The sequence below is a fragment of the Watersipora subatra genome, chromosome 10 (assembly GCF_963576615.1).
Source record: "Watersipora subatra chromosome 10, tzWatSuba1.1, whole genome shotgun sequence".
Classification (NCBI taxonomy): domain Eukaryota; kingdom Metazoa; phylum Bryozoa; class Gymnolaemata; order Cheilostomatida; family Watersiporidae; genus Watersipora; species Watersipora subatra.
In genome coordinates, this window is record NC_088717.1 from 54,338,593 (window position 1) to 54,359,886 (window position 21,294).

General features: G+C 36.9%; 2 protein-coding genes across 2 annotated transcripts in view; one reads left to right on the forward strand and one right to left on the reverse strand.

The window, feature by feature from the left end:
• The window catches only part of LOC137405864 (uncharacterized), a 405,083-nt gene that overhangs the window by 301,875 nt on the left and 81,914 nt on the right, over positions 1 to 21,294 (reverse strand). The gene's annotated exons all lie outside the window — the stretch shown is intronic.
• Positions 9,792 to 20,970, forward strand: LOC137407391 (uncharacterized). Its single transcript, XM_068094036.1, has 5 exons — positions 9,792 to 10,083; positions 14,497 to 14,949; positions 19,108 to 19,194; positions 19,576 to 19,617; positions 20,131 to 20,970. The coding sequence occupies exons 1-5, from the start codon at positions 10,009 to 10,011 to the stop codon at positions 20,632 to 20,634; spliced, it is 1,161 nt and encodes a 386-aa protein (XP_067950137.1). The 5' UTR covers positions 9,792 to 10,008; the 3' UTR covers positions 20,635 to 20,970.

Consider the following 21,294-nt stretch of genomic DNA (forward strand, 5'->3'; position numbering starts at 1 on the left):
CCTTGTCATTATACGGAGTCTTTAGATGGATGCATTTACTGAATGCTAGCAAAAGCACTTCCCCAGTTTGTGAGCTTTCATGTAGCAGCTCTCAGGGAGTAAACATACTTGTGCATAGGGAGTATGTGATTGGGTATCTCCTGTTCATAGAGTGTATTTGATTGGGTACTTCCTGTGCATAGGGCTATGTGATTGGGTACCTCTTGCATAAAGAAGCTATGTGATCAGGTGTACTTGAGACACCAAGCTTCAAATTGGGTGCTACACATAATCTTAGGAGTGAAATAATAGTTTTGCCTTAATTGGAACACACAAAAATACACTGTAATCGGTTCAAGCTGGGTTTGTTAGTAACAAATGAGATCAAAATAATATATTTTAATATTTTAGTCTGCATTAACTAAACTCCTGCCTTATAATAAACATGGTTGTTGTACATTACACTGGTTCATTGTATTCCTTCACAGGTCTTTGATAGAGTGACTACCATGTCAGTTAGATATACCTGAAAGTGTCGTAGAGAGGACAACCGAAGTACATGTATATAAACAACTTTAGGATTAAGCATCACTTATCGCCTACTCCATCTAGAATCTAGATTCTAAATAATGGATCAGTGCTTTAAATTGCGACATGAATACTTTTCCTGTACTATATAATAAAATCTCAATTTCCTATTGATGTCAATATATTTATCAAAGGCTTTGAACCTGAGAACTAAACCTGCGAGCCGTTTACTGTGCGCTACATTTAAGACACTAGAAGATCCGCCCAAGCTTTCTTTTATTTATTCACCGTACAGTAAGGATAAAAATACGATCGACAGGTTTACATATCAACACACCTATAAGCATGCATTTGATTTGTCAACCCATGTGCATAGCCTTTGGTGTCAGTACTAATTCACTTTAAATGTATATAGACTAGCTGTGCTACCCGGCATTGCCAGTAATAAAAAAGTCTTTGGGCAGAAAAGTGACTTGTATTTAACATATAACATTATTTGGCATTCTAACTTTCAAACTACATATCATGAGAAAAGTTTTTTGTCTTATAAACAATGAGAAGTAGTGAGAGTTTTGCTATTAGCCAGTACGATTAATAATGTGAGCGAACAGCTTCTCATGACGTTATGCTATGACCCGCGTTGTACGCAAAGCCATTTAGTACTTACTCTCATATAATGACTTATATTGGCAAGCTAGCAATTTGAATTCTGTAGTCTAGTGGGTACGGCATCAGAATTGCGAATGGCAGGGTCCGAGTTCAAATCTTCTTCGGTACGGAATCTCTATTCCAAAATATTAAAATCTATAGCGGGAATGCGCACCAACATATACACAAACATTGAACGACATACTTGGAGAAATATATATATAGATTGTATATATTATATTAAAGTCATTTTGTTAAATTACTGAAATATTCAGGCATTTTTCAAATTGACTGAAAATCAGTTCATTTATTTGACAGATTGTCTGAAACTTTGATATGAAATATAGCAAGTCATTTACATTAAGTAGAGCATCCACTGTCACATATATGCATGCTTATATTGTTTAACTTGCTACTATTTAGCATTTAAAAAATTTTTTTTTAAATGTACAACAAATGATACACGGTTAGAGTGTTTATATAGCTATTGCAGACTTGTTAAAGTAGAGGTTTCGCTAGAAGTAAACCTTAAACTTTAACCTTGTGAACTTATTCTATGAAGGTTGATATAGCAGGCCTGACATACAAGTACTTCTGTCTCTACAAGAACAAGATATTTCAATACACTTCGTCTATTACACTCGTTACAACTTTATGAAGACTGATGCCTGCATGTCACAATGGATGGCGCTTTTTCACACTGTTTTTATTGTGCGGAGGATGTGAATTTGGAGTTATCAGTCCACGTTAAGTTACCGAGTGATAAGTGTTTCAATGAGCATTAGCATGTTGCAGACTAACACGACTTTGTAGAAAAATATGAGGATTTCTACGCCAGAGGTCAAAGTGGACCATTTGGAACTGCTCAAATCGAAATAGGAACAACTGAGGAGGAAAAAGTTTCAATGGAATAGCTTGCCCATCATTTGCAAATGCAGTTTCCAGTTTTCGCTAGCATAAAAATTTTGGTAAAAATTTGCGAGAAACAAAATTCGCTTACTGATTTTCGCTGTTTCCATCTCGCGGACGATGCAAACTTGCGGATTACCTGCGTCAAGGAAAGATAGCGATTGTCGTGAGTTGGGAAGTTTCTACAGCTGTAGGTTTGAGACTGGCCATTGCAATTGTGAGAGATCATGGGAATCATGGGAAATACTTGTAGTTTTTTCCAAAGTTAATCATAAAGAGTTGGCTCTCAGATGGTTAGACTATGATTCAAAAATTTGGAGTTGAAAAGTTTTGACAACTCCCAGGGAAATACTTGTAGTTTTTTCCAAAGTTAATCATAAAGAGTTGGCTCTCAGATGGTTAGACTATGATTCAAAAATTTGGAGTTGAAAAGTTTTGACAACTCCCAGGGAAATACTTGTAGTTTTTTCCAAAGTTAATCATAAAGAGTTGGCTCTCAGATGGTTAGACTATGATTCAAAAATTTGGAGTTGAAAAGTTTTGACAACTCCCAGGGAAATACTTGTAGTTTTTTCCAAAGTTAATCATAAAGATTTGGCTCTCAGATGGTTAGACTATGATTCAAAAATTTGGAGTTGGAAAGTTTTGACAACTCCCAGTTTTTCCATTTGTTTTGCCAGTTCGAAAGTGAGGAAGATTATCTTACAAAAGTATCTTTAAGGTTATACTGTTAGAAAAACTAGCCTGTGTTCCTTGTAATGTATTTAAAATATTATGTCTGATACGACTGCTGATAGCTCTATAGATTGGTTAGTACACATCGCACAATTAGTAGTTAGTTAGCCTGAACACTCTACAAGGAAGTTAGCAAACTAATCAACTGTTTACACTAACAAGCCTTTTACATTTACATATACTTGTATTTTTATAGGGCAGTCCATCATCATTTTTTCAAAAAGTTTATTACTTAAGGTGTCGCAAATATCATTATATCAATAAACAAATAAGATATTGCCTTACCTTCTGTTCATTTTAGCAATTGAATTAGCAATACAATTTCTTAGTGCATATTTTGTAAGTACAAAATAAAATCATCATGATCTGAATATCTGGTACTTGAGAATTGAAACATGTCTGTGATATACAAATGAGTTGAACCATTTAAACTTTCACCCAATAAAATTTAAAGCTGAACGGCCAAAAACAACCAAAAATTAGTATTTCACACTTATTCTATGATAATAAAAAAGTCCACAAGATGCCATAAACAGCAATTATGCACATCTTGTAGGCATAATTGTTGGATTACAATGATTACAGACAACTATTATAGTTTCCTGTAGTCATTGCAAGACAATTTGATCATAACTCAGTTTTTTCTGTAAACAACGGCCACAGGAAGGAATAAATCCTAAACTGAATAATGAGTCACAGCTGTGAAGAATGAGTAACACTTAATTTGTTTCAAGTGTCATTAAGTCTTTTATCACCAGACATTGTACAGATAGTCCATTATAAGGCTGATGCTTGGACAACTGATCAAGTTATAGCAGTGGAAAGGTTTCTGTGCCCATAAAGTATTTACTGTTCAATAACTATTAGCAGGAAGAAAGGAAGGAAACTACTCTGCAGGAATTATCTCAGGTTGGATTTTAGGTGTGGATTAATAAATATGAATTAATAAATTTAATAAATTATTAAACTAATAAATTTAATTAATTATTAAATAATTAATTAATAAATATAAACGTGCACAAAATTTATTTTAGTAAGTTTTATTAGAAATTATTGGTATTTTTCTATCGTTTTTGGTTGTTTTTGATGTTTGAGGTGATCTGACTGCCAGGATGTTTCAAGATTAAAATCAACAAAACTTGACCACAGTTAAAATGCTTGGATTAAGCAAAAGTGTGGTTATGACGTCTACAGTTGCAAACTAGTGATATCATTACATAACTTTACACATATTTTTCAGAGCGCTTCAGTTGCAATCAAGTTTTGTCGACTTTAAACTTGAAACATCCTGGTAGTCAGATCACCTCAAACATCAAAAATGATTGCAAATGATAGAAAAATATCGATACTTTCTGATAAAACCTACTAAAAATTTTGTTGAAGTTCATCTTTAAGTAGTTGAACAGCTCCAAGAGATCAACTAATGAACTTTCAGGGTCAGTAAATTGGTTAAAGAGGTTCAGATGCATTGCCCGGCCAGTGTGACTTGTAAAGACTTCTAAGTTGCTGTCTACTTCAAAGATTTCAGTTGCGGATAGTTGAAATTGTAAAACAACTTTTAAAACTTCCTCGTGTAACGCTGTTGCTAGGCGCAACTAGAAACCTTAACCTGTGCCTGCTCAGATATAAACAAAATTAGAGGTGAAGACACGACCTTGACACCACGGGTACTACAAGCGTTGCGAAAGGCGGGGATGAGAAGATTTCTTCTCACCACCGCCTGTCGCAAGTCGCGTAGCATCATGATATATAAAAGGCAGGAAGTCATAGAAATGCAAGATTCTAAATCGTAGTCGTGGAGTAGCTGGGAAGAGTTAGTTTGTGCTTGTTATTACCTCCCCATGATGAGCTAGCCTTAGCTATAAGACTGTTGAATATTTACTTATGTTTGATACACCACCAGACTGAAAAGTACTGAGAGGTGAGTCTACTGGTGAAAACAATAAAAAGGAAAGAACTAGTAGGTGTAGAGCGTATGCCAGAACTAAGGGATCCTGCAGTTTTCTATCTTTGATTGAAGCGTATCTTCCTCTTGGCTCTTAGCGTTGTGATTAGGAGCCTACAACCTGCAAACAAGGTATCTTGATTTTTGTTTTATGGACATCAACTTTGATGAAGTGAAGTAGCTGCAACGATGGCGTGGAGACAACATAGAGCAGGGTAGACTGACATCAGCTTTACCCATAGCCTCTGATCTATAGCCCTTATTGCGCTTGCTCTACAGTTTTGATTTCAATCCACTTTATTTACACACGGAGTGAGTTTAGTTGTTGGGAATGGCTGCTTCTTTCAGAGATCAGAGCTAAAATAAATATCATTACCGTCCATCCTGAAAGCTGTCTGCTACCGCGCTAGTTCCATGTAACAGCTTCCTCAATTTCGTAATAGATATTTTCCTGATAACAAACTTATGCGGTATTATGAAAGTCTTAAGCTGACTGTAATGCCCTGATAACCTTTAACCTTTCAATTTAAATTCCAAAGGCCTACATATTGCTAATCCTCATATCATATCTCTAGCGTTTAGTTGTACCGAACTGAGCCAGATCTTTAGGTGTCTTTAGGCACTCGAGTGAGTCATAGTTTACCGAACAAACATTGAGATGAATATGGTCTATTGTACTAGTAATGATTAGCGTTGCAATGCTTGGTTGGATAAAAGACCAGTAAACACACAGCCGAAGTCCTGAATAAAACTACAACATACCGTATGAGTGAGAGCCGCCTAAGGGCTATTTGTTTAGTTAGACTTTCTACTGACTCCTTTATCTCAGTCGTCAAACGTTTTATCTGTTCACATTCTGTTGGGTTTTCGCTTACACTAGCAGGAGGTCTTGGTTCGCTCGAGTTTTATTGCTTTTGTAACAAGACTCTGGACACTATAATTTGTTTAAACCAGCTTGTCGATAAACTAGTTGAGGTTCCTTCATCCCCCTCCGTGAGATTTTTTCAGCCATGCTGCTTTTGACTCGTGTTCACCCAGCTATGTATCATATTCTTGGCATCAACAGTTTGTGATGATTTTCAATGAAACAAAAAGCTATTTTTGCGCAATTCATTGAAGGAAATAGATGACAATAAGACAAGAAAGCCGTTCTCTGCTAACAGCATTCATAAAAGGAACCAGGCATTTTTTAGTCAACACTTGTTTTTCTAACTTCAACGTTATTGTTATAGTAGAAAGCTGATGAAAAGTTAGCCTTTGTAAAGATTGTTAAACATAAAATTATACACAAATTTTTTTTTATAAATTTCAGTATTTTTTCGCATTTTATAAATACTCACTAAAAATAGAATTTATAAAATGCTACGAGCATTAGCCATACAGCGCTCACTCTATATATGCACTGCTACTATTACTAAATAATACTTTACTAATACTAATTATGGCAATATGAAACCAGGTTTGTCTTTATGCTCTACTTCAATGCTTGCGGGTCTATTAGTACCCAACAAGGTCATGTCAAGGTCACACACTATGGTCGCTACAAATTTTTAACTTATTGATAGTGAAATAAGTTTCACTTGGCGTTCAGTATCTGGTTCCAGTACTTTTAGCCACCAATCAATCATTTCCTAGTCCCAGTACTTGGCCTGTCTACTACTAATATGAATAACTGACAGGAAGCTATAACTGGTTATTATTAACATTATTAACATTAATATTAGTTAACATTATACTGATGTACCAATAGTGTACCAATGTACGATAGTAAACTGATGTATGATAGTGTACCGATGTACTGACAGTACACCAATTTACTGATAGCATACTGATATACTTATAGTAAACTCATGTATGATAGTATTATACTGATATACTGATAATGTACTGATGTACTGATGGTACGTATACTTGGATGAGTTGACCGATGAGTTCACACTGATTTCACACTGAAACCATTGTTTTTATCAAGCGGTGGTTTTCGAAAACAGGACAGATCAGGCGGCGTGACCAAAATAGCTGGAAGTTATTTGTACCAGTCTCACAAGGCCACTGCTGATTACAAATTCGCTTAAAGGTCAACCTTGTATAAGTTAAAAGTTGCGATACGAGATATGTATTAGTTGGTCAATATCATTCTTTTTAATCCAATCCACGTTATCTCATTCTGCTTGTTGATGAACATTAAAGTAATAGGCCAATCTGTAGAAGTCACAAAAAACAACTATGTCAAGGTCAGTAGCGCGAATTGCAGACCTAAAAAAATTACATGCACTCATTTTTCTCCTTCTCTTTTAGTTCCGTCATTTATTTAAATATTTGATTACTAAAAACATCTTTTCGTGTTGAAGGCCAATTGTTGATCATGTTTATTACCGGCAGCTTACGATGTTAGCAGTACTTCTCGTTCACTCCCAACTTTCTTCCGTGAGCACCGTTAATTCGATAAGATCATAAAATCCATTTTGTAAATTTCAGCGATCTAATTGTATCATATCTAATTTATGTCGATCTCCGGTGGCATAATGATGGCCCATTGCTATATTTTATCAATCTTTTGATCTTTCGGTCTTTTCTTATACAGTAGCTAACGGTGGCTTAACCGAAATGTGTGATATGTTGCATGTGACCTGTTGACCTGTAAGAGAGGTCACTGCCTTGTGTCTGAATACTTAATACTGAATGCTTATCAGTATAATTTGGGTTCAGTCAGTCATAGAGTGTGCCAATAGATACAGTAGACACTACTACAACGTGAATAATCTGTTCCGAGAGAGAATGTTCATGTTATCCATTTTTATCGATCCTAAGATTTTATGTAATACGAACATTAAAATATATCTAAATTGCCTGAACCGTTATAATATCATCTCAAGCTTCTCCTTGACACTTGAAATAAAAAAAGAGTAAACACAACTTTTTGTACCGAAACTGTAGTACATGTACTGACGATTATCGTCGTTTGCCACCATTTAGATTAATATTTACTTTGAAACTAAACGCTTTCATGACTTTCTCTAATCAGATGAGAAGGTTTGCTTTTCTTACTATAATCTAATCCCATAGGATGCTAGCTGTGACCTACTAGGACTGTTGCATAAGAGTACGGGACAGGTATGATAGGCCCTTGAACCAAGTCTCATATCTTTAGGTTATCTATTCTAAGTTTTGGAGTTAATCATACTGACGACCCTTGACTTTTGACTTATCAGCGATGTGCAAGGCATGACCATGATGTTTGCCAACCTCTCGTTCTGTAGCAGGTTTTTCCGGCTTGTCTCCTCAGACTAATGGTAATATGGTATGAAACCTTCCACGCTATTGGCTATTCCCTGCCACCAACATACTACCTCCGCCATCATTTGTTTCAGTTTATGAACTTTCTGTTACTACGACCTTCAATTCACTCTCTCAACTTCTACGTAATACTTTTAGACTACTAAGCCATAAAACACTCTTTTTTTAACTCAGTCAATGATTCCTGATTACCGGCATTTCAATTTTTCGTTCTTTGGGCATGCAATGAAAAGCATAATTCTGTTGATAATAACCGATGCCAATAGCATGTTACACATGCATACAACTCTACTGAACATTTGTGCTGCACCAAAACGAAGACTGATATTAAAGACACAAGTGTTTAGTCCGGTTTAGGTCGAGTTGCTGAAGCTTCAACATGGCTGTCCACCCGCATGACACTTACAGAAATCTGTTTTCGACTGTCTTGTCAGCTCTTTAACTAGGTTACAGCTAGATTAGAACTGTTAGGCATACACTATGCATTATGGGAGTACATGAGAAACTGATGTACTTATGAACCATGGGTGGTAGCAAACTAAATTCATCATAATGTGACTATGTATTTGAAATTGCAAAGGTTACCATTTGTTACAGATCTCTGGCATTGGTACTTGCACCACAACTTACCATCACCTAGTGTTTCTGTTTTTATTCCTCATAAGTATAACTAGCCTGATGTTCTCTGTTACAGTTGCCTTAATATAAACCAATTAAATCTGAGATGTAATTTTGGGTTTATGTCAAGCTATTTCTTAGCAAAGGAGCTAAAATTATGCTGGTGTTAGTCGGAAAAATACTTGTTATACTGAAGGAAGGAGAATTTCCAGAGCTGTTGAAAGAGGGCAACTGACATTAGATTCTATAATATTACAAAAACAGACATAGTTGATAATAAGACAATTCTAGGTCATAGGTCATACACTAGGTCATACTGCAAATTGGTCTAAATGGCAAAACCAGTAAAAATCAAAGGATTCAATTTATCATCGTTTTCTTGTATGATTTGTCTCCGACACAAAGTGAGTATGCATGTACAGTAAATAAAACCGCTAGGCTTACACATAGCTCAAGCGCTAGGCGATACGTTTTATGGCAGGACAAGTAATTCGACAATCCAAGAGTTGTCTGACCTTAATTAACACCTTTAAAACCTTTAGTCTAAAAAATTTCACAGAATTTCTACTCGCGTAAATAATTGCGACTGAGTGATATCAGCTGTTCTTCCTTAGCCATCACTTTATATAGTAGCAATTGGTGTTTATATTATTACCAGTATTAGGGAATACTGGGAATAATAAGAATACAGGAGTGTCATGTTTGGAATGTTTCTTTGGCATCAAGAAAGGCTCTAGCTGCATGATTAACAAGCATATTTTTAGTGTTCCTACATTTGCTTTCCTATCTGCTACTATGTTAAGCTAGCTGATCTACTATAGTGTGAGGACCTCTATGGCAGGCTGCCTATTTACGGCTGATGTAAGGGCCACTCTGTCCATAGTTCTCCTTTACAATTATAACGAGCGTATGACTCCTACCAAGATAAACGGTAAGCAAATATACATGCAAGTGCTGATTGTGTGGTTGCACAAGCTTAGCGTGACGCTTGCTAAAGCTATCCATCCAAAAACAATAAGCCCTTAGGCTAAGCAAAGAGGAAGTTCGGACCCTATCAAATTAAGGCAACAGAATGTGACTAGCCAGTTAAAATTTATTCGTACGAGGAAGTTTCGTCCAGTCTCCAGTCAACTAACCTGACAAGACATTACATTATTTAAACTGTGCAAGCCGTGATAGGAGCAAAAGATAAACAGTCATTGTAAGGGAGCGACTCAAGAAGACCTTGCCGATGCTGCCAGCAGCAGCGGTGTATGGAAGCTAAGAAAGACTAAATTGGACAGTTTAACGCAGCGGTAAGAGAATCCAGAGGGTATAGCTAGCACACACGGAAGAAGAGAGCCGAGAATATGAAGTGTCGACCAAGAGCCTTATATATCTGTGCGCTTGGTGTTATCGTAATCCTACATTTCGTTTCTTCCCAGGTGAGATATTCTTTTAAGTTGTACTCAGCTTAGCCAGGATTTTCACTGTTGGCAGCACAGCTCTATCACTGGTGGTATTTTGACTGTTTAGCTGTTTAACAGGACAGAAAGGTTGGTCACTTCAACTATCTTGAAGTGTGTTGATAAAAGCAATGTTGACATTATGATTAAGGAAAGCAACACGGCAAATAGCTGTTGAAACCGTACTTCAGAATTAATGTATAGGCCTACATCGTAATGAATACCCACGACTGCCTTGGCTATCTTCAACTCTGGTGGCCGTAAGAGGTTCATCTGTCCTTAGGATGAGAGTTTTATGATGGCTTGTCTAGTTTAGTAGTATCCGGTTAGTACCTTGGATGGCAGTAAGATTTTTACTTACCTTAAGATAGTAAAATTTAGGGGCAATAACAAATACACTAGTCAACCCCTAAAGGTAACCTTTGAAACATTCCACAAAGCCATAGATATTGTAGAACTACGGGTACCAACTATCTGTGGCTGGTGCAAGCATGTATGCCAAAATGACATGTGGGAAATGTGTGAAAAAAGTTCAAATTTCTGTTGTTTGAACTTCTATTATAGTATCATATGAACTGAAAGGCGGGCTGAGATTCATTTATTATTATTGTATTATGTTTGGCACAGCGTCTTTCTCTGACCTACATACCAGTATTTAGTAGTTATGGGGTAATAGTTATGGCAGTGAGTCATAACTATTCTATTCTCACATTTGGTGCCTACTGTGTGACAGGCACAAAATTTGATAGCCACCCTAGAAGCTAGTAGCAATAGCATTACTAAACAATCAGCAGAACAAAACTCTATATATTGCTTAGCTCTGCGGGTGTGAAACTGGTACGTACAGCAAGTACTTTTAGCAGCCAGGAATCAAATCAAACGTAACCTTTGCGAGCCCTTCAGGATTAAAGGCTGATTCACATTACATCGCCGTATTTCGGCGTTGATTCCACAATATGTCGGTGATTGTCGATGATTGTCGATGATAACGAAGTTCACACTATCACAAACCCATCTGCGTTTGTATCGGTGACGTTGTGTTCTCATTTTTCTTTTTAAATTTTTGCGAAGAAACCTCTTTGTTTTTGCATGTCTGAAATCAAGTACTAGTCCCGCATAAGTTAACCAGGCTATCTGCGACCGCGAATTACCATCTCCGAAATGGTCCACATGTGAAAGACGGTCATCGATGTTCGGCGAAATATCGGGAAAGTTTGACAGCCGCACACTTCCTCGACGTGTTTGCATTGCTTCGTCCATGCCATTAGTTTACGGTTCACATAATCGACGATGAACGCCGACAGGAAAACGCAATATAATGTGAACCAGGCTTGAGAAAACAAACAATTTTACCGACTGCTTACCTAATAAGCTAAATATCTGTTCCCGGATTAAGGCGTCCTTGTTTTACAGTTTTTTCGCCTTACGATGTGGAACATGATGTTTTTTGTCCCCTCGTTTCGTAACTTTTCTCGTCACACAAGATCAACAAAAATCTCTCTCACAATTCAAATTTGGCGGTCAGTGTGCTGAATAAGTTGGAATCACGAAGACACCGATAGGCTATTCAACAAAATCCTTTCTACAACGCCTGAAAGGACGCAATGTTCGCTTTCTCTATCAGTTCAGCGTTTTTCGTATTTTGTAAATACTTGATATTTGAAACGAAAATTAGTGAACAAGAACCACAAATTACACTATAGTTACTGTAGATAAGTGTAGTTACTAAGGTTAATGTACGATTTTGTCAATAATAAATTTTTAATATGTACAATACGTATATAAAGATTTAATGATTTTACCGGGGCGCATTTGTATTAGATAATTACTATGGGTTTCTATACCTTTTTATATGACATTTTCGCGTTACAATGCCAACACTGGAATGAATTAAAACCGTAGGGTGAAGGTCCACTGTACTATATTGATAGATAGATATTGTGCATATCAAAGTTTAGTTAAGACTATCTAAATCTAAGTTGATTTATTTTCTAATATCCAAAGAACCCCATGTTTCTTTTTGTAAGTTAATAATAGCCAGAATGATCGCAAATGTTGGAGAGCATCAGCATTTGTTTACTTTTAACAAAACTGACAAAAGAAAACAATCAGCAACACGACACGTTTGACAAAATTTTCAAAGAATGTCATTGCAAGACAATTTGATCATAACTCACAGTTTTTTTTGTAAACAATGACCACAAGAAGGAATAAATCACAAACTGAATGAGTCACAACTGTGAGGAATGAGTAACACTTAATTTGTTTCAAGTGTCATTAAGTCTTTTATCACCAGACATTGTACAGATAGTCCATTATAAGGCTGATGCTTGGACAACTGATCAAGTTATAGCAGTGAAAAGGTTTCTGTGCCCATAAAGTATTTACTGTTCAATAACTATTGGCAGTCTCTGTAGGAATTAGGAATTATCTGCAGTTGTATTTGTGGTGTGGAGCTATTTTCGCCAGGGAAATGGCACAGGTGTATGTGTGACATTAAGCCGCATCAAAATGTACAACAGCTCCAAAGTTTTGCAGCGTCAGGCAGGGCTAGCACTCGAGTCATAAATATTGTTCGCTGCTTTGATAAAATAAGGCCGGCTATCAGGAGAAAGCTTTCAGTTGTCATAGACTGCTAGTCATATAATTGCAATGCCAGATCAAATCATGATTAGCTGATATCAAATCTGTTTACTGTGGTTAGTTGAATTGTTCTAGCTGCGAACAGCAATAGCCGGCCTGACAAAGATAGATGTATTGCACCCACACAAGCCAATGTATAGTGTGGTGCAACGCCATATGATGCTGATGGCATAATTATACACTTTGTCCATTTGTATCAATCGTATCTCATTGACTAATTCAATTAATACCGAATGGCAATTCTTTTTGAGATTAATAAAAATAGCCAAGTAAGCTTGAACAAGCGAAAATCAGGTACTAAATATCAAGACAAACATAGAGTCGAGCACACTCAATCATTGGTGTGACACCCTCAGCTTCTGCAGTCGATTTCAGTCAAGCGTTAAAAGAATGTTTTATTATTAACCTAGCAACAACCTTTATCGGCTGCCTAAAAGAGAGGCAATAGCCTTTTCAATCATAGAAGGGCAAGTGAAGTAGATCAAATGTTTGATGGACCTAGAAATATTTATTTTTAATATTAATTAAATCACTGCCAATAAAGCTGCAAAGGAAAGACGAATCTAAAATACTTGCAGTTAGTTGTATGGAGACAAGAAGAGCAGACATCAAAGAGATAAAATGGAAAGCTCATAACTGCAGTTGGTGTATATGTGCGGTGATGGGAGATGAGCTGAAGCGTGCCCACTCGTAGAAAAGCTAACACTTAGTGTATTGATATGTCACGGTTGCTTACAAGTCTCAAAAGAGCTGATCACTGATTCCGTGCTCTCAATTCTCAGCTCACCGTCGTCATGGCTACTAAATGCAACTAGCTTTGAGGAAACGAGGCAACGAATCGGTCAAAAATGGGTTAAGCAGTGGCTTCTGAGGGAAAACTTACAAGCCAAACCAATAAATATTTTAAAAGTGACGTCAGTTTTCATTGTCATTAGACCTAAATACCAGAATATCTTACAAAATGTCAAACAAATGACTTAGCTTTGTTTCCTATAGCGATGTGGTTAGTTTAAAAAGTCTTATCACATTAGAAGACTTCATCCAACAGTAAAATCTGTTGGATTCAAAAAGGCTTTAATAAAACAGTTATTGTAAGTCAAAACTTTGAACATAGCTGTAAGTTTTTGTGAGCTTGTTGCTCCAGCCAGTTCAGAAATGTCTGCAGCAATGCTTACACATCGCTACCATAACTTCAGTTGATTTCATGCACTTACTGGTAAGCAGGTACCTGTTGATTTGGTTATAGAGAACTAACTTTTGCATTAAAAAGATTTCTACTAGCCAAAGCTATACTTTTCAACGAATTAGTAGTGACAGACAGTAGTGGTCAGCTCTATGAATTGCTAAGCAGCAGGTCTGTAGTTCAAGACCCACTGAATGATGTCAAAAAAGGAATCTGGTCTTAAATTGCTCGTGCTTCAAGATATACTAGTCACGTTGCCAGTATGGTTTACTGCTGTGATTCAAAATTTGCTAGTCATCGCCTAAAAAACTTTGGCACAACATTGAATAAAAATGTTATCTAGATTTTTAGAATATATTGAATTTTTTTTTAAAAGTTCTGTAAGACTTATATTAATGTAGCAGACTTAAAATACAACCAGAAGAAATGTTAAAAAGTACATCTGGATGTATAATTTTCTTTAAATAATTACAAGTGATGATTGTGATATTTTGAGAGTTGTCTACTTTTGTTCCGCATCCAACTTAGTTGCCATGACAATTTTATCCGATCTTGTTCTGTTATAGACTACCAAAACAGATCCCCTTACTACCAATGAATATGATACTCTTACTACAACCAATGAGTCATACATATGTCCGACAGACACAACAGAATGCACTGAGGAGGGAGACGGTGAAACCTCTGCTGTTTATTATTGCTGCAACGGACAGATTTGTTGCAACGATACAAGTGCTTTCAACGCTTCATTTAACCATTGCGGAGCCGTATGCAACATAAGCATAACTACTCAAAATATAATAACTACCACAAAAACTACGACTACTCAGTCATGTATAAACTCTCGGTGGAAGAAAGACAACTGCGAGTTTAATTTATATTTCTATATACTGGTGGGAGGAGGACCTGGCGTACTTCTTTTGGCAATACTGCTAGTGATAGGCATCTGCTGCTGCAAAAGGAAAAGGACTTGCTGTTTTAGAAGGCAGCCTGATAGAAAGCTTGACAAGCTGCCTAGTGTGAGTATGAGTGAACTGCTATGGCTAGCAATAGCGGTGGAATCTAGACCGGTAGCAATCTAGATGAAATATCAACTGGTAGGATGTTAGAGCTGCAACCAATAAGGTGTTAGAACTGGTTCCAATAAGGTGTTAGAATTGCAACCAATAGGGTGTTAGAGCTGCAACCAATAAGGTGCTAGAGCTGCAACCAATACGATGTTAAAGCTGCGACCAATAAGGAGTTAAAACTGCAACCAATAGGGTGCTAGAATTGCAACCAATAAGGTGTTAGAATTGTAACCAATAAGGTGTTAGGGCTGTAACCAACAGGATGTTAGACCTGGAATGGAGTAAGCTATTTTAAGGTCATTTAGCGCTATATCGCAGTATGGCGGCAGTAATTTTCAAAATATATTAGTGATCGTCTGTGATAGCATTGTTCACACTATCACAAACCTATTCGTGTTTGCGTTGGCGAGTAGTTGGTGAAACAGTGTTCTGATTAAGCCATGCCATACGTAAAACGATAAGATGTTAGTCTCGCAGCAACTACCATGAATGAAAATATAGATCAAGCTTACCATGACAGCCAATTACCCTCGCCAAAGTGGTGCGCATTGCACAGAATGCTGTGAACGAACAACAGAAAATCGAGAAAGTTTGACCGGGGCAATCTTTTCTGACATTTACACCGCTCAGGGATGATGTCGACTTACAGTGTACATAGTTGACAAACAATACGACTTATGACAAAACAACGTGAACCAGCCTTCCTAAAAGGCTGGTTCACACTATACTGTCGTGTGACGTTCGTCATCGATCAGCAGAGCGTAAATCAACATGGTGAGCGCTGAGTAATTACCAGAATGTTTCCAAAGCTGCATTTGGAATGCAGAATTTCAATTTGGAAGATTTCAACTGCCCCAAGCACCAAATGATCTTTAGAACTGTTTTCGTCATTTATTGTTTGTGCGTGTCGCAATGACCTACGTATTTACCTTTCAAATTTTTCTCCTTAGTTTTGGTTTAAACAAGTAAGGGAAGTGAGATCTTTCAGAAAGTTAGAATAACATTAGCAGAATAGAAAGAAGAAGGAAGTTCGGTAGCATTCATGAACTCTTCAAGCTGTTGATTTATTCCACAAAAGACTCCCTATTCAATTATTTGCTGATGGCTTTGAAAGAAACTGTGAAGCTGTCTCTAGCGATCTTGAAATGATAAGGGGAAAAACTACTTTCCAGAGTGAACATTTAAACATATTACAGTGCCGGTAAAGTTAAACATAACCCATCTGCTGTTAGAAATAGAAGGCAGAGGTCATAACTTCCTATGAAGTTGTAATCTAACCTTTGACCTGGTCTCGACAGTCATACATACAGTGACTAACCTTGAAAATGCTGGCAAAGTAGCTAGCGAAGAACTAGGTCAAAATTTTCATTAACATGTAAATCCTATTATTTTCTTATAACAAAGTAACGTTTCCCAGAATCAAGCAAGCCATTGTCCATGAATAGTTCGACTGCAATGCTTGTGGATCTTTTGATTCATCATTTCTGATTGATCAGCTTCTTCTGATTCATCTCTGACATATCTAATTATTGCTTTCCAACCAACTTTAATAACGTCTGACAAACTGGTGTCTGAATTCATATTTCTCAGCTTTCATTTCTAATCGATAAATGAATGAGTATTTGTACCAAAGCTTTAGTATCACTTTTGTTCGGGAAAAAGCAGATTGCTTCGAAGTCTTACCCATAAGACCAAGTTTTGACTTGAACAACAAATTATGATAACTATGATGCTAAAAGGTTCAACTAATTCTTGCTTGTAAAGTTAATTAAAACATTTGACTTTTATTTGAACCTTGTAAGTTTTTAAAAGCGGAACATTAGAATTCTGATAACTTGAACAATTGAACAATGTTTGTAGCATTACAATTAAGCTAGGTAGAGTGCAAACACCGGAGTTAGCGTCAGTAGATTTGATCTCGGTACTCAGCCTACATAAAGTACGGCCTATGAAGAATTTCAGTTCTTGCACCATTGCTGAGAAAAAACCAGCATGTTTAACTATCACTTTGTATAAAGATAATACAAATATATTATAATACAAACTAATATAATATAGCGATATAAACTAGCCCTTGGGTAAAGGTGAGTAAACATTCAGATAAGGTCTATTGTTCAACACAGATGGGCTGGCCATCAGTTTCTTCTCCTACCCATTCTGACCAGTCAACAGCATATTATAGTATATATTTTTCAAATTCGTGTGTCATTCCAGCTATAGCTATTAAAATCTTGGAATAAAGAATTTCTATCACAGAAGATTTCGAACCCTCCGGTTTGCCAGTCTGACGCCTTATTAATTCAGCCACACAAGCTTGATGCATTCAGGCGATATAAGTCGCTATTTGTGAGCAAATACGCTACCGCTTTCAGTCACGACGCAAAGTGATTGCGTAAGGTCATGGAGAGGGGTAGCTGTTATTAGTAAGCTCACTCAAATTGTCCAATGGCATTGTGCCAGGCTAATAGCATGTGGCAGGCAACTCTCAGTACCTCATATTGTTTACAAGCCGATTGTGATACTCAGGCAGTGTCAGGTAGCACAGCTAGTTATAGTATATACAGTCAAACATGGATAACTCGAACTTCAAGGGACCGAGCAAAAGTGTTCGAATTATCAGAGCATTCAAGTTATCAGAGCACTGTCACAAGTCCATGTATTTACTTATTTATTAGTAGATACATGTACATATACAAACTATAATATAAATCAAAAGCACAAATGGCTTGTTTCAAATTAAATGCTTCTAATGTAAAGTTTAAAACGTTTTCATGAAAAAGTATAGAGATTTTTCTATCACTTGAGATTGGTTTGTTGTTTGAGGTGATGTAATTGCCAGGACGTTTTTCAGATTGACATTGGCAAAACTTGATCGTTGTTGAAATGCTCAAAAGAAGACATTTTTTTCTTTTGGGGTTTTACCCACGATCAATTTTGCCGTTTTTTCTTGAAGTTTATGCAGATTACCTTACTTTACCTGGGATTCGTTAGGAGCAACACTCCGAGGTAGTTCAATTAGAAGTTTTACGAGGTTTTACGGTACATTCTATATCACTCACGCTTTTTTAATAGATACTTATTGAATGTACACACCTATTCTGTGTTTAGGTCAAACGATGAATAGTTTTTTGTAGCTCAGACAACGTATACGTTTAATTACAACATTTTTTAAGACGTTTTAAACATTCAACATTCCGACGTTGATTCAACACGGAATCAACGTCGGAAAACTATTCATCACGGGCTAGCCGGGTCACGCGCTCAAGGATTTTCGCCACGCACATACAAAACAACATGCGATTTTTGTTTTGTATGTGCGTGGCGAAAATCCTTGCGCGCGTGACCCGGCTAGCCCGTGTTATTCATCGTATCGCAGTATAAATCAAATTTCACCAAACTTTTAGAAAAGTCGTTGACAAAAATATTTTGCCGATGGTGGTAATAACGACGCTTATGAATTACGAAAAGATGAAGTTTACCTCTATGGCTTTGAATAAAGTGATTTTTTAAAGCGAAAACAACCGTTTCGGTAGCCGTTGGGCAAAAAAACAGTTCGAATTAACAGTGTTGAGTTCGAGTTATCTATAGCAATTTATCATTACGTGGGAACGGACCAAAGGAAATGTTCGAATTAACCATGTGTTCGAGCTATCCGTGGACGAGTTATCCATGTTTGACTGTATTTTGTCACAGATATTGGCAGCATAGTTGTTCATATCGGGAATTGGCTAAAAAATGTGGAAATGCACATTGTTTATGCAGAGTACCAGACACACACAACGATAAAGTGAAATTTGTTAATTCATGTAGATTAATTGGCATTATAATTGGGTACTTCGTATGTGTTCGGCGGCAAACTAATTTTTCACACATATCCTATCTAGCCTTGGTGACAACCTTTTCTGAGCATAAAATATAAGTTAACTTGGATTTTACAAATTTTGAATGATCCGGCAAAGGTGATATGTTTTTTAGACAAGCATCTGAAGAGTTGTTCTTTGCTTTGATAACCAGGAATATGTCTGAATATCATCTGAGAATTTATTGCTATTCTTCTGGAATTTTATTTTCGTTGACCTGGAGAAAAAGAATTAGTTTGTATTGTAGGCAGACGAGCTCGCGAAGCCTGGGCTTATTAAAAAAGATCAGAAAAGATCAAAGCCCAATGACTACACGAAAGGAAATGCCAATCCGGTGGGTGCTAAACTGCGGGTTAGACTTAGTACCAACACCAGTAGACTTAGTACCAACTCCTACATAGATGTTAACTCAAAACGAAAAAGCTTGCATTTCTTGGTTTTCAGCCTCCCGCTTCATCTAGGGCTACTGACTAACCTAGCCTCAGTTCTATACAAACATTAAACAAAAGACTGCAATCTGCATGGTCATAAGATGGTCAAATCAGGCCTTAATATTGTAGGAAGCTTCTAAAAGTTTTTTGCGAAGCGCAATCCTATAGCCGCAATGATAAAATTTGGTAAATATGTGACTTCGGCTAGTTGAAAAAGCAGCAACACACTTTTCTTTATTGTATAAAACTCCTGGCTAACAAAGTATTGTGTTTTTTGTTTGCAGCCCCGGGTAGGGACTGTCATTTATGAGGACACAGAGATGCAGGTGAGTAATTTTAATAAAAATTAACAGCTTGTACTTTTGCTTACTATATTAGTTTTAACTTCCTTTGAGCGTGATGCGGTAATTACCTACCATACCTGTGTCAACAGCTCCACCTACACAGATACCAAGGCAGCGAGTTCACAGTTCAGGCAGTCACATAAAATTTTCATGCGTGGAAGTTCTTAGATGAAATGTGCTTTCACTCATCCTCACGCGCTCGCTCGTGATAGCATAATGAACTGTGCAACTTTCTTGACAATATTATGGCAATATTATTTTTTATTATTTGATATATTTGTTTCGGATGTTTCGATAGGATAAAAATAGGCAACATATTCATATCGAGAAAGACAACTATCGAAATCGACTATCGAGCAACCCTAGTTGTGACCATTCGATGTCAAACGCTTGTGGCAGCTCAAGCAGAGATTACATACATGTATGATTGTGTATTCACCAACACCTTCAAGCAACAATTAATTTTAAAGCTCGATGAATTTGTTATATTTATAGCCTCAGGGCCAAGAAGATTATGAGAATGTTCCAAGGCTGGAAATATATGAAAACAATCCGGTGGCACCACAGCACGAAGAACAGGCGGAGATGTCACAACCGATATATGGAAATATTGGTGTAGAGGCGGATGCTTCTTCAGAACCGGAGGAGAGTTATCTCCCTATGGACCAGAACAGTTATCGCGTGTCCGAACAATTCTATCAGCCACCACAGATAGGTGAGACTGCAGCACCAAATACGGATGCAAATGATGAAAGGTTGGTTGGCGCTTTACTGAACATTAAAGAGGACTTCTACAGAAAGAAAAAGGAGTTGGGTCCCCCTGTCACAGAAAGGGAAGAAGAATATAGCGATGTACAGGATCGACAGGCTAACCAGTTTCCATCTCGTAGCGCCAACCAGACCTACTATGCTGACACTAATACTGGACAAACAGGCGAAGAATATGCTGACGCAAGGGCACCTGTTGATGAAGTCATTTATGAAAACGTGAATAGATAAATGTTACAATAGTTGTGTAACATTTGAAACCATCTTGTTGTAGCTGTAAAGTATGTAAGTTAACAATTTCTAACAAGGTAGAAGTGAATATAATCCAAATGTTGAGGACAAGGAAGCAGTGGGATTTTAGCAGCGAAGATATACAAAATGTATGTCAGACAATCTAAGATATATGTGATGCTCAGTATATGCTGTTTACAAGATACTGCGTGTATATACATATCTATCTCTTTATTTTTATACTGATTACATCATGAGTCAAGCCAGGAACATAGCAATCAATTTTATTTTAGTATTTTGTGCATATTATTATAAATTAAAATGCATTATATATCAGCCCAATGAGTAGTCTTTATTAAAGGCTGTTTTTAGAATGTTACAAATATTGCTACTTCTAGGCTACACATTTGTTACTGATCAAACAGCATTCTTACATACAGATTACTAAAAACCTTCCCATCAGTTCAGAAGAGAGCATCCACAGCTGTTCTTTAACAATCCTTTGGTAAATTTAACACCTAAAACATGACATAAAAATAATTAACAGGGATCTGCAAGTTTGGAAGACAGCTCTTACAAGTGTGATGTATAAGACAAAAATGCTGCCCGAAGTATTAGAATTGAAATTGACTCGCTAACGTGGTAGCGCAGTCAACTAGC

Coding starts and splice junctions, on each gene's coding strand:
- LOC137407391 (XM_068094036.1), top strand. CDS start 10,009: ATGAAGTGTCGACCAAGAGCCTTATATATCTGTGCGCTTGGTGTTATC. Junction 10,084..14,496: donor TACATTTCGTTTCTTCCCAG/GTGAGATATTCT, acceptor GTTCTGTTATAG/ACTACCAAAACAGATCCCCT. Junction 14,950..19,107: donor AGCTTGACAAGCTGCCTAGT/GTGAGTATGAGT, acceptor TTTGTATTGTAG/GCAGACGAGCTCGCGAAGCC.